The sequence below is a fragment of the Passer domesticus genome, chromosome 14 (genome assembly GCF_036417665.1).
Source record: "Passer domesticus isolate bPasDom1 chromosome 14, bPasDom1.hap1, whole genome shotgun sequence".
Classification (NCBI taxonomy): Eukaryota; Metazoa; Chordata; class Aves; order Passeriformes; family Passeridae; genus Passer; species Passer domesticus.
In genome coordinates this window covers 1,972,535-1,985,358 of record NC_087487.1, presented here as the reverse complement: position 1 = coordinate 1,985,358, position 12,824 = coordinate 1,972,535, and the positions used below count along the sequence as shown (strand labels likewise).

Below are 12,824 nucleotides of genomic sequence, written 5' to 3'. Positions count from 1 at the left end.
GCCCCAGGCTGGCCCTCTGCCCGCCCCTGTCACCTGCCTGTCCCCTCCCGCCCCGCTGGCCGGGGGATCATTGCACAGTGGAAAGACATGTGAGTATTGACTTGCAGTCAAATCTTATCGGCCTCTGGAGGCCCCTGGATTGGTTTCACTGCTAGCAGGGCTTGGAAAAAAAAAATAAAAATCCCATGTCCGTGGAGGTGAAGGCAGGATGTGGCTGTCACCTCCTATTAGGGAGGATCCCACGTCCCTGTGGCCCCCAAAGCAGCTTTCTGTGGATATCACTGCCTAAATGGGGTGGATTTTGGACACCTCCTGATCTAAACACTGGATTAGGGTATGGGTGGGTTCGTGGGATGGGATGGGATGGGATGGGATGGGATGGGATGGGATGGGATGGGATGGGATGGGATCTTCCATCCACAAGCAGCGTGCTGGAACACCCCTGTAGATGCAGAGCATTGTTTCCCAATCCATCTAACCCTCCCTGAGGCTCCTTGGGCACAGAGAGGGAAACTGAGGCAGGGCAGGCAACACTCCCAGGCTCACCCCCAGCACCAGATCCAGGCTTTGAGCATTGCCAAGTCCCTTCTGGTGCTCTGCAGTAGTGAGCAAACCTATTCCCTGTGCTCCCACCATGGATTCCTCACTGCTATGAGAAAAAACAATGACATTTCTCCATCTTTCCGTTTGACAATGGAATCCATGCAGAAGGCATTTGGCTCCTTCCTTGGGCAGGCAGGGATGAATTAAACCCCACATGGAAATTCCTGCCTTCAAAATGTGCAAAACCCCTGAGGAAATAATGGGGAAGGATTTTAGTGACTGAGAAATCCCTCAGGGTCATTAACCAGGTAGCCTGGGAGGGTTAAGTGGACATAGAGGGCTGACAGCTCCAGGGCTCTGGGCAAGGCACATGAATCCCTGGTGCTGCCTGAACCATCCATCCCTTCTTTCCTGGCCCAGAACCAGCTCCTGCCTCCCGTGGCCCATTTTCCATGGCATCATGGCGCTTCCCCACCATCAGATGATGGAAGCAGCAGCAGCTTCTCCCCCCCTCCATCTCTAATTGTTGCTTAATGAACTCTGCCTATCACAGCCTCCGAAATGGAGGCGAGAGAGGTGCAATCACAGAAAGGCTTCCAGAGGGTGCATTCCCCTCAAGGCCAAGGCTGTGCTGGGAGCAGTGAGGGCATTAATGACAGGGGCTTATTTTCCCTCTGCAGCGCTTAAAATGTAAATGAAATTCATTATTAGCAACTCCGTTGCTAATTACCATCTGAAGCTATTCATTAGCCTGTCAGCTTATTTGTTGGAGGACAACAGAGTGGATGGGTTACTCCAAGCCAAGGAAAAGCTGAAATGAGCTCAGTGGTGTGGGAGAGGAAAAGCAGGGATGGGGGGACAAAGGCACAGACAGCTCCAGCCATGGGGGGTCAGGGAAACAAAAGCTGGAAAAGAGAATGGGGAGTCCTTTAAAATGGAGAAGAAGCAAATGGGAAAGGCAGGAGGGATGAAAAAATAAGAGTAAAGGAATTACACACTGAGTATTTTCTGTCTGTCCTTCTTGAGCAGCCACTCTGGTTACAGTGGGACCCACACTCAGGGAGTGGCTTCTGCTTCCCCTTTTCCATTACAGTTTCTCTCTGAGCATTCCAGTGCCAGAAGGTTTCCAAATCCCTGTGGGACCCTCTTGACTGGTCCCAACCCCACAGGAGTGTGAGCTTGGGAGAGCAGCCAAGAGGAGAGCTGCTGGTGGCAAGAATGGAGAAGGCTGCTGGACACAGCACGGAGCCCAGACAAACCTGGAAAAGTGGGGAAAAAACCCCAGAAACATATTCCTAACAGAGATCAGGGCAGCTGGAGAGGAGCAGTAACCTGAGCCCCTGTCCTCCACCTGCCCTCTCCATATTTTCTTTCATGCAAGGTGGCCCTGCTTGGGAGCAGGACGGAAAGTGGGAGCATCCGATACAAGGAAAGTCTCGGTGCCCTCGCCCATCTCTGCGTCACATCGGCGCGGCTCAGGTCGCAGCCTCTCATCACATTGCACTGGGCAGCGGGCTGATGCCAGGGTGGATTGTAACCCTGGCCAAAAGGGGGGCAGAGGGACCTCCAGGATGCCACAGCTGCAGGGATCCCCTGTCCCCATCCCAGTCAGGGTCCTGGAGCTGCTGCTTCCCAGGAGCAGCGCCCTGAGGATGCAGCTCAGGGTGCAGGGGCTGTGCCAAGATGCCAGAGGAACCCTTGGAGCATCCTGGGGTGGCACCAGCTCTCTGCTGAGTTCTTATCCCTACCGTAAGCAGAAAATTACAGAGCTCAAGATAATCCTCGTTTTGAATAGCCCGACAGTAAAAGAAAAGGGAAAAATCCCTTTCATAAGACAAATCCCTTTGCAGAGCTCCAGCATGATAAGCAGAGGGATGCTGTAAGGACCCTGAGGGCACTAATAAACCTGAATGTTCCTCACCAACCCCACCTGGGATCCAACCCACCCTGCCCATGGCCCAGGAGCTCTTTTTAAGCTCAGCCCAGGGGTCTCAGTCCTAGTCTCAGCTATGTCAGAACTGGCCTCTGGCTCAGCTGCAGCTGGTCTGGACTCCACTGACAGACTGAGCCTAAACTGGACCTGTGGATTGATTTCCTTGTTTTTGAACCTGTTTGCTTGCTGGGAATTTGCTGCTTGATCCAGCCTTTTCTTTGGCCCTGCCCTTCCTCCCCAGCCTGCCCTGCTTGGGGAGTGTGGGATGGGCAGGGAGGCTCTTCCCCCTGTTATCCCTTGGCTCTCCAGGCACTCCCTGGATTGATTCCTCACTATCCCTGACTGGAAAGCCTGCAGGCAGACAGGAATGTGGTAGTGCTGAGGGCAAGGATCAGCTCTGTACATGACCATTCCCAAAGCCTCAGTGGGATGGGAAGCTGCTGAGGCAGCAGAGATGCAGGTGGGCAGGAAATTCAGGTGAGAAAAAGCTTGGAGAGAAAGAAATAAGGGACAAGAATCCAGCCCCAAATCTCCAGCGTGCTCAGTGCCCACAGGCAGAGCCAGAGCAGCTCTCCAAGGCACTGAGCATCCCCAGGGCTTGGCAGGAGTGGGAATCCATGACCCCCTCCCTGACCCCCCTTTCCTTCCCTGCAGCTGGGCAGGGCATGGAGCTGGATGTGCAGGGGTCCCTGCTCTCTGAGGGGAGCAGCTCAGGGTCCAAGACCCAGAAAGGGGTCAGAGTGGACAGCTGGGCCCCCTGCTATGGGGTCATCTGTGGCACACTGGTTTTCCTGCTTCCCTCTACCTTACCATCTGTGGAGCAGGCATTTTCCCTGATTCTGCCAGGTTTCCTTCCTTGCATCCCCACAGCAACGCTGTTCCCCTGCCCAAGGCGTTTGGCCACCAGGGCTCACTGGTGTAAAGAGATTTTGCTGCTTCCTTGCCCAGCTGTTCTCATCTTCCCCTGGTGGGATGTTGTCCTTGCTGACCCTCGAGGCTGCACCCCGGGAAGGGAGGATGATTTAGTTGTAAAATAAAGCAATTTTCACAACACTTCACTGATATTCTCACAAGGCAGGAGGTCCAAGTGGTGTGCACAGAACTCTGTGTGCTGACACTGAGAACAAGGGACACAGCCTATGGAGCTCTCAGCCTGATTTGGGATCTATATCCCTTTTAGGAGTTTTGAACCCTGTCTGTGAATCAGTCCAGTCCCTTTCCCTGCCCTCCACATCCCAACCTTGGCATCACTGGCAAAAGTAATTAAAATGTCCTCTGCCCTTCATGCAAGCAATTAATTACTGAGGAAGCACATCAAGACATGGAGTACCCCAAACTCGGCCCTGCTGGTGGGGACTTGCTGGTTTCCCATTGCCTCCTGAATAAAGTGTGCCCTGCCAGGGGCTGTCCCCAAGAGCCCCTGCCCTTCTGAGGGTGGTCTTCTACCCACATAGTGCTTGCCATGCCCTGGGTAGGGGTAACTGCACCCCTGCCCCACAGAATCCCCATCTCTATAAAGCCCCCCAAGGCACAGAGACCACTCCCAGCCCTGTAGAGGCCCCATTCCTGCAAAGCCCCCCAAGATCCATAGAGCACTCCCAGCTCCATGGAGCCGGCAGCCCTATAGAGCCCCCCAAGCCCCATAGAGCATTTCCAGCCCCATGGAACTCCCCAAACTCCATAGAGCACTCCCAGTCCTATAGAGCCCCCATTCCTGTAAAGCCCCCCAAGCCCCATAGAGCACTCCCTACCTCATGGAGTACCCAGCCCTATAGAGCTCCCAAGGTCCATAGACCACTCCCAGTCCTATAAACCCCCCATTCCTGTAAAGACCCCCAAGCTCCTTAGAGCACTCCAGCCCCATGGAGCCCCCAGCCCTATGGAGCCCCCCAAGTCCCATAGAGCACTCCCAGCCCCATGGAGTCCCCCAAACCCCATAGAACACTCCCAGCCCCATGGAGCCCCCAGTCCTATAAAGCCCCCAAGCCCCATATAGCACTCCCAGCCCCATGGAGTCCTCCAAACCCCAAGAGCACTCCCAGCCCCATGGAGCCCCCAAACCCCATAGAACATTCCCAGCCCCATGGAGCCCCCAAACCCCACAGAGCACTCCCAGCCCCATGGAGCCCCCAGCCCTAAAAAGCTCCCCAAACCCCAAGAGTACTCCCAGCCCCATGGAATCCCCCAAACCCCATAGAACACTCCCAGCCCCATGGGACCCCCAGCCCTATAGAGCCCCCAATAAAGGCCCCGCCCCCTCCTCGCGGCCCCGCCCCCTCCCCCTCGGCCCCGCCCCTCCATCCGGCGGCATCAGGACCCTGGACAGCGGCGGGCGCTCTCGCGAGATCGCGGCGCTGCCCATAGCGCGGGTGGCGGCGGCGCCGCAGTCTCGCGAGAGCGCGGTCGCTGCGGCAGGAGCAGCACCGGGCGGGCGGGCGGCCGCCGCCACCCGCCGGGGACCGGAGGGGACGGGACGGGTCACGCCACGTGGTGAGTGCCGGCGGTGTGGAGAGGGGAAACGCCTCGGCCTGAGGGCGCTGGGTGCTCCCCCCGAGGGGGCTGACCGCCCTTTGCACCGACCTCCCGCTCTGCAGCCGCTTGCGGGGGGGGATGCGCGGCGTGGGGACGGCCCGGTGCCCCTGCACACGCGTGGGTGCACCGGGCACCGAGCGGGGGCCGGGCCGCCCTTCTCCCCGACCCAGGCCGCTGCTGGGAGGCTTTGAGGTGGGGCTGCGTGGGAGCGGGGATGCCGAGCCCTGCCTGCCCTCCCCAAACGCACCCGAGCGGTTTCTCCTCGGTGCATCCCCTCCGTGATGCCCCGTCCTTTTCCCATCCATATTGTGATTTTGCACAAACCCCCACCGGATTTCTCGCTTTGGCCCCAGGCTGGTGCGGGCCGTGTGTCCCCGCTCCCGGCACGCGTGGCTCGGGCCGGCCGGGCGGAGCTCGTATTTATAGCACGGGATGGAGGCATCCGGGGGCTGCCGCGGATCTGGGGCACGGCGAGCCCTGGCGTGCCAAAAGACCCCCAGAGAGAGCCCCCAAATCCTGCCGGGAGCCCCAGGCACCGGCTGCCGGGACCCCGAGTCCTGGGAAATGTGTTGGCCGCTGCCTGGGTAGCTGGGAAAGGGCAAAACCGGCAGGCAGGTGGGGATACGCCATCTTCACGCTTCTCTTTAAAACCTCAGGTATTCATTTTTGGCTTTATTCGCCGTAATTTTCACATCTGGCACACAGCTGAGCATGGACTGGTCAGGGAAGGTCCTGGGATGCCGAGCTCCCCCTTTCCCACCTGCATGCTGTGGAATGAGGTGCCAAATGACATGAGTAATTGTTAAGCCAGGCACTCAAGTGACTCATTAGTGACAATCGCCACTGATTTATTTTTTTTTCCTGCTGATTTCTCTGCTGTGATTTTCTGCTCCCTTTTTGGCCTTGTTTTTGGCTTGGGCTTGCAGAGATGGCAGCTACCAGGCAACCAGGTAGTCCCCTGTGCTGGAATTCAGCAAAAAATAACAATAATACGTTTTTTAAAGAATTATTTTGGGGGCAGGTCATGAACTTGAGGGTTTCAATCTGCCCACAACCACCTCCTTTCCCTGTTGCCCTACCTGGCCCTCTCCTGGATGTAGGTCAGTTGGTAGTGGGAGGCCACACATCACTGGATCCTCTCGTAATCTTCTGCCTTTACTGGTGCATAAGCCTGAGCCAGGGGAGCCAGGATTTATCACACTGCCAGCCAGGTGCCAGCCTGGATGTGTGACAGTCCAGAGTGTCACAGAATTGAAGCCAACTGCTGTCCTTGAGTTGTTTGGGAACGAGGGGAAGGTGAAGGCTTTTGCAGGCGTCCCTGACCACTTCAATCAACTTTTTTTTCTCTCGTTCTCCTCCAGCTTTGCTGAATCTCCCACGTTTTTCCCAAGTATTTTTCCTGAGGAGCAGAGAGGCTGAGCGTGTGCCAGCATGGCAGGTACGGGGGGCTCTGGAGATCATCGTGGGCTTTTCTGGCCATAATGTCACCCTGTTAGTCACCGGTGGGGTGGCGGGTGTCCATGGCTGCAGGATCCATGAATCCACAGGTGTGGATCCAGTGAGGGCTGAATTTGAACCTTTTGGCTGGGTTGGTGCTGGTTTCCATGGGGAATCCTTTACTCCTGTGTAAAAAACACCAGTGTATTTGTCAATTCTTGGGGTTATTTAGGAAGCCTCTTGGTTTTTGTTGAACTCTGGGCAGTGCCTGACAGCAGTGAAACTTTCCCTTGCAGAAAAGGTGAACAACTTCCCTCCCCTGCCCAAGTTCATCCCCCTGAAGCCATGTTTCTACCAGGACTTCGACGCGGAGATCCCGCCGCAGCACCGGACCATGGCCAAGCGGCTTTACTACCTCTGGATGCGTGAGTGGCTGCGTGGGAATGGCTCCAGTGGGACTTGTTTGCCTCTCCAAAGGCTGCTCCTCTGGGAGCTGCCAGCTGAAAGGGCAGGGCAAGGTCAGGGGAAGCCCTTCTCCCCCTCCAGGCCTTGGTGTCTCCTGTAAAAACTCAGGAATGAGAGGTGGGCTGCAGCATCCCACGGATCCCAGCCCTGCCAGCCTCCAGGATGGAGCTGTGGAGCTGGCTCAGTGTCCCAGGGTCACTGGTGGTGCTGTTGACATCCTGCTGTAAGGAGGAGACGGCTCACACTGGAGGGTTGGTGTGCCTGCTCCCCAAAACGTGGAGCTTGAGGCTTCCCGGAGCTTGCCTGTTCCTCTTGCATGCCTCTGTGTGCCGTGCTGTGCTAACAGAGCTGTCACCAGCTTCCAGCCCTTCCAGCTATCCTGGATCTCTCTTCTTCACCAAATGTGGGCAGGGAACAGAGCCAGGGACAGGTCACACCCCAGCATAGGTGGAAAAGTGCACAACTCTAGACAAGCTGGCACCAGCATTTCACTTCTTTCTAGAACTCAGTTCCCTTATCAGGCATTTCCTCTGAACTTTGGAAGCATCAGTGCCCAGGGAGTGCCCTGTGCTTTAGGGGCAGGTTAGGAAGAGCTGAGTTAACACCACAGAGGTTGTGTGTTCCTGCTTTTGGCATGGCACCAGGCTGGCATCCCTGGGACTGTGTCCCGTCAGGGAGGTGACCCTGGGGTAGCTTCATCATGTCAGGAGGGTTCACTTGTTTAAGGCATGGGAGGAAAAAAGCTGTGCTTCCCTGGGGAAGCTCTCTTGGGGGGGTTCAGTTCCCTCCCCATCCCAACCAGGATGTTCTTCCTCTTAATGTAACAGAGATTGGTCCTTGCTCCTCAGCACCAGCTCTTAGAGCCAGGCGCTGTCCCTTGGGTTTTGCCTCTGGAGCTCCTCTCTGGGTCATTTTCTCCCCACCACCCCTCAGACAGCCAGCACAGTGGCTGGAAGGTCCCTTCGTGTCCTTTAGGGCAGCTGAGCTCCTTCCCTTGCCAGCTGCAGCTCTCAGGCAGGCGGCGGTGGGAGGGCTTTCGCTCTCGTCGAAATAATGAATCATTCTCCCAACTCGGAGGCGTCAGAATGCAGCTGAGCCTTCTCTGCTTTGTCCTGTGTCTGCTGAGCTGGGACTCATAGTCGGAGCCCTTGTGTGGCCTGATCCCAAGCAGGGGTGGGCGAGGGAAATGTGTCACCCCCTGAACCGGCAAGGCGGGGTCAGGAGTTCAGGATTTTGGCTCTCAGTGGTGCTCGGGGAGCTCCTGCACAAGCTCCTTCAGCAAAGATGTATCTGGAGCAAGCAAAAAACTTCACCGCAATTCCTCCAGTGTTCTTCTGTTAGTGGAAATGTGTCCTGGCTCGATAGGAGCAACTCCTGCCAATCTTCAGAGCCCAGGAACTGCTTAGGGAATTACAACTCTGAGTGATACATTGATTTTCCTCCTGTTACACTCAGCTGAGGCCTGACCCCAGCCAGCCCGGGAATGTGCTCCCAGCTTAATTTAAGGGAATTCCAGCTAGGACAAGACTCTGGGGTCGGGGTCCTTGGTGTCTCGGTGCCTCCCTTGCGTCCGTGCTACTCTGCTCTGTGTGTGTGTGTGTTTGCAGTGAACAGCATCACCTTGGCAGTGAATCTCGTGGGCTGCCTCGCGTGGCTCATTGGAGGCGGCGGAGCTGTAAATTTTGGACTGGCAATTCTCTGGCTCATTCTCTTTACGCCCTGCTCCTATGTCTGCTGGTTTAGACCTATTTACAAAGCTTTCAAGTAAGTGGTCGCACCTGAGCCTGGCTTCTTTCTGCCTGGTTTTCCTTCCTAAATGGTCAGTGTTTAGCTTGGGGCATTGCCTGACTAACTGGGGGAATTCCTTTCTGTGCAGCCCTTTAGCTTTACTTTCTAACCTTCAAAACCAGAGTGTTTGGGATTTCCTGGGGGCCAAATGCCCATCAGGTGATGTAAGGACACCTTCCTTGTGCCTCTGTGCAGCGGTGGGGGACAGCGGTGAGGATGCAGCTGGGGTGCCACTTTCCCTCTCATCCCTGAGGCATCTCTTACATTTTTCCACAAATCCTCGAGGTGTTTGTATGGATTACCCATGGTGTTGAGGTCAGTTCCCAAAGCTAGAGAACTAGGGGTGTATTTATTCCCCATGTGGGGTGGTGTGAGACGAGAGCTGTGTCCCAACATAGATGTCCTCAAGCTCAGATGACTGAGCCATAGGGAGGGTCTGGTGCCCCATGGCCTTCCCAGCTGTCCCTTGACCACCTTCAGCCTCTTGTAGTTTCTCCTTTGACTTTAATTTTGCTTTTCATCACCCTCCTGCTAAACCATGGCCAGGTCTGACACGTCGGAGCATCTCCCTTCCCTTGGAGTGCAGCGGGGATGGAGGTGCAGGAGTGACTGAACCTTCTCTTGCAGGACAGACAGTTCCTTCAGCTTCATGGCCTTCTTCTTCACCTTCATGGCCCAGCTGGTGATCAGCATTATCCAGGCAGTGGGGATCCCTGGATGGGGGGTCTGGTAAGGAAAATGCTGCTGTGTTGGGTACAAGGGTGGTCACTGTGGTGTTTTAGTGTCCTTACTGGTTCTCTCCTTGGGGAACATGGTTTGAGGAGCTGGGAGGGCTGCTGGCAGCTTGGGAGAGCTGGTGAATGAACCAGTTGTTTCCATCTCCTTGCAGTGGCTGGATTGCAGCGATTTCCTTCTTTGGGACCAACGTGGGCTCAGCTGTGGTGATGCTGATCCCCACCGTGCTCTTCACAGCCATGGCAGTCTTCTCCTTCATTGCTCTCACCATGGTATGGCAGCAAACACACGGGTTCCACATCTCTTTGGGTGGCCCTCCTGCCACCCCGGGAGCGCCGTGCCAGCTGCAGGCGCTCAGCCCCTCTGGATTTTCCCTGCAGGTGCACAAGTTCTACCGGGGCAGTGGCGGGAGCTTCAGCAAGGCACAGGAGGAGTGGACCACGGGGGCCTGGAAGAATCCCCACGTGCAGCAGGCGGCCCAGAACGCGGCCATGGGGGCGGCGCAGGGCGCCATGATGCAGCACGAGACGCAGTACTCGGCCACCCCCAACTACACCTACTCCAACGAGATGTGAGCAGCAGCAGGACTCTGTCCTCGGGAGGAAGAGCTGGGGGGGAAAAAGGGAGGAGGAAGCCTGAGCCGAGTTTCTGCAGCTGTCTCAGAAAGTCAGAGTGTACCATAATGGTGGTTCTTTTCCCGTCTTTGTAACGAGATCCTTTGGGATTTTTTCTTTCTTTTTTTTTTTTTTTTCTGTTTTTCTTGTCTTGAGCTCTTCTTTTCTCTTTTCTTTTTCATTCTGAAGAGGCCGTGAGTTGACCTGCAGGGCTCTTGTTGTGCGTGGTAGTCAGTGTCCGTTCACGTGTCTTCTTTTTCCCTGTGGAATAGTGTACGGTGGTGGTTTTTTAATTACTGTGGTGATAGGTGTACGTTAGAACCTCATCAGCCAAAAGCCCCCCCATGCCCCCAAAAAGGGAAAAAGAGCAACCAGCACCCATCTTCCCTCTTGGAATAAGCCCCGAACCTCGGGTTTTTGACATGTGTGAGTTTTCTCTTTCAGTTGGTAGTGTCCAGCCACTTGCCACTATCTCAGCAAGGGCAAGCAATCCTGGGAATTCTCCTTTTTTCTTTTGCATTTTAACTAGCAGGTGGCTGGCTGATTTAGGATTAAAAAAAAAAAGGGAAAAAAATATAAGAAACCCTCAATCTTGCTGTTGATATGCTGGAAGCCAAGAGATTCCTAATCTACACCCTGGCTCAGGATCTACAACTTCTCTCAGTGTGTGGTGTTGTGAGTAGTTTACACTTCAACGTGGAGGACCAGTGTGTGTGTGTGCACGTGTGTGTGTGTGTTGGGGAGCAAGGACAGGTTTTCCCTGTGGGATACAACCATCCCATTGCAGATTCTGCATCCTGAGTCTGTTTTTTTTAAAGGCTTCTGTTTTGAAAAGCAGCTGTAAAAGCATCAGAGCGTTCCTCAGAGGACATACGCTTGGGCAAGGCTGCGGGTCAAATCTTGCCACCCCATGTCCCAGCACATCCAAGCAGTCTCCCTGCTCATGGAAATAGCCAGGCCAAGATTTGTCCCCGTTAGCTTTGGAGGTTTGTGCTAATTTAAGTCTCTTAAGGAGACCTCCAGGCTGGAGGGAAGGACTCCTGCTCGCTTGCGCTCCTGAAAAGCGTGGTGAGATGTGGCCCTGAGTTTTCCTGGTGCAGAAATCCCTGTCAGGCCCGAATTCCTGCTCAGTTTGGGGATGTTGAACATTAAATAATGATCCTGCACCCTAGCAGGAGGCAGCTGAGCTCAGACCAACACTTCTTGGGGAAGGTGACTGGCACACCCTGGAAAAGGTTATGAGTGGGAGCATAAATGGGATGGATGCTGCAGGGCAGGAGTAGGGAAAGCTACTTCTCTGAGATGCTTTTCAACTCTAAATGCACTTTAAATAAGCCAAATTTTTCTCCAAGTCCTCGAAAAGCAGCCCAAACAGAATCCAATGCAGCCCTTTGGCTCCAGTATCTCCTGCCTGGCACAGGGAAGGAGCTCAGTGTGCCACCAGCCAGGACTGTGTGAGTCCCCAGCCCCGTATCTGTCCCCTCCAGCCCCCCAGTGATGCTTGGATGTGACCCCCATCCCTGAGAATCACCCCAAAAAGGACCTTCTCTTCTCCAGCAAAGCACACCAAGACTAGTTTCCTTTTTAAGGGTGTCACTCCAGTCATTCTGCAATAGGCAGTCGTCTCTTGACCAGACTAAAATGCAGCTACTGATAAAATGCCTGTCTGTGTGTGTGTGTGTGTATATATATTTATGTATAAAATGTCAGGAGAAAAGTAATCCTTTGCTAAGCCTATTATGTACTTAATCAGGTTTAAATATTGTGCAATCCATTTCTAGCTCGCCTAAAACTTACTCTGCCAAACCACGTGCTCTGTCATCCGTGTCTGAGAAATGATGGATTAAGTGACTTCACCTCTTGCATTGACAATAAGATGCATCAATAATAACTGTAACGAGCTGTAACTAACAGACATTGCTTCAGCACCTAACGCTCCTCTCCAATGTGTCTCCTGCGTGTGAGTGCTGAAATGTTGTCCCCCGTGGAAACTCGACCCCTGGTTCTCACCTGGGTTATTTGTAAACTGTCCCTGCTCCACGTGGGGCTGATGTGGCTGTGATTGAAGCGTGGTGCTCCTGAAGCCCACGGGGTGGGAGAGATGGGGTGTTCCTGCTGCTGGGCAAGAGGCCTGGCCTTTTCCTGAGGGGTCCCTGTCGCCTCCCACGTCCTGCAGTCAGCAGAGCACAGCTCTCTCTGCCTCTCGCTGTCCTTGCTGGTTGTTCATAGCCAGTATCGGAGGGATGTCCAAATAACTGCTGCTTTTGAGCTGGATCTGCACCACGGGCTGCCCCAGATCTGTCGTGCCGCCATAATCATGGAATGGTTTGGGTGGGAAGGGACCTCACAGCTCCTCCAGCAGGGACACCTTCCACTGCCCCAGGGTGCTCCAAGCTCTGTCCAGCCTGGCCTTGGGCACTGCCAGGGATGCAGGGGCAGCCACAGCTGCTCTGGGCACCTGCGCCAGGGCACCATTCCTTCCCAGTACCCCACCTAACCCTGCCCTGTGGCATGGGAAGCCATTCCCCCTCATCCTGTCTGTGCCTCAGACAATGAATACTCTGTGTTTTAATCCACTTTCCCTGCCAACTCTGTCTGGCTGCCCTGAATCCTGCAAGAAAGGTTTCACTCCTGGTGTGTAGCACTTTCCTAGGCTCAGATATCACCCCTGCCACCTGAGGAGCCCTCAGACCCTCTCCTCGACCCCATTCCCCACGCTCCTACGCCGAGTTTTTTTGGCTTTTGTTCCGTTCCAAAACCTTGCCACGAGCCAGAAT

General features: G+C 55.0%; 1 protein-coding gene and 1 long non-coding RNA gene across 2 annotated transcripts; one reads left to right on the top strand and one right to left on the bottom strand.

Moving 5' to 3' along the window:
* Positions 1–4,810: 4,810 nt before the first annotated feature.
* Positions 4,811–11,980, top strand: SCAMP5 (secretory carrier membrane protein 5). The gene is made up of 7 exons (XM_064389542.1): positions 4,811–4,966; positions 6,370–6,446; positions 6,742–6,870; positions 8,518–8,674; positions 9,326–9,427; positions 9,588–9,705; positions 9,814–11,980. The coding sequence occupies exons 2-7, from the start codon at positions 6,440–6,442 to the stop codon at positions 10,006–10,008; spliced, it is 708 nt and encodes a 235-aa protein (XP_064245612.1). The 5' UTR covers positions 4,811–4,966; positions 6,370–6,439; the 3' UTR covers positions 10,009–11,980.
* LOC135281041 (uncharacterized) lies at positions 5,661–6,744 on the bottom strand. Its single transcript, XR_010347815.1, has 2 exons — positions 6,088–6,744; positions 5,661–5,971 (listed from the first exon to the last, which is right to left on the bottom strand). It is a non-coding gene; the product is annotated as an uncharacterized LOC135281041 (long non-coding RNA).
* Positions 11,981–12,824: the final 844 nt, after the last annotated feature.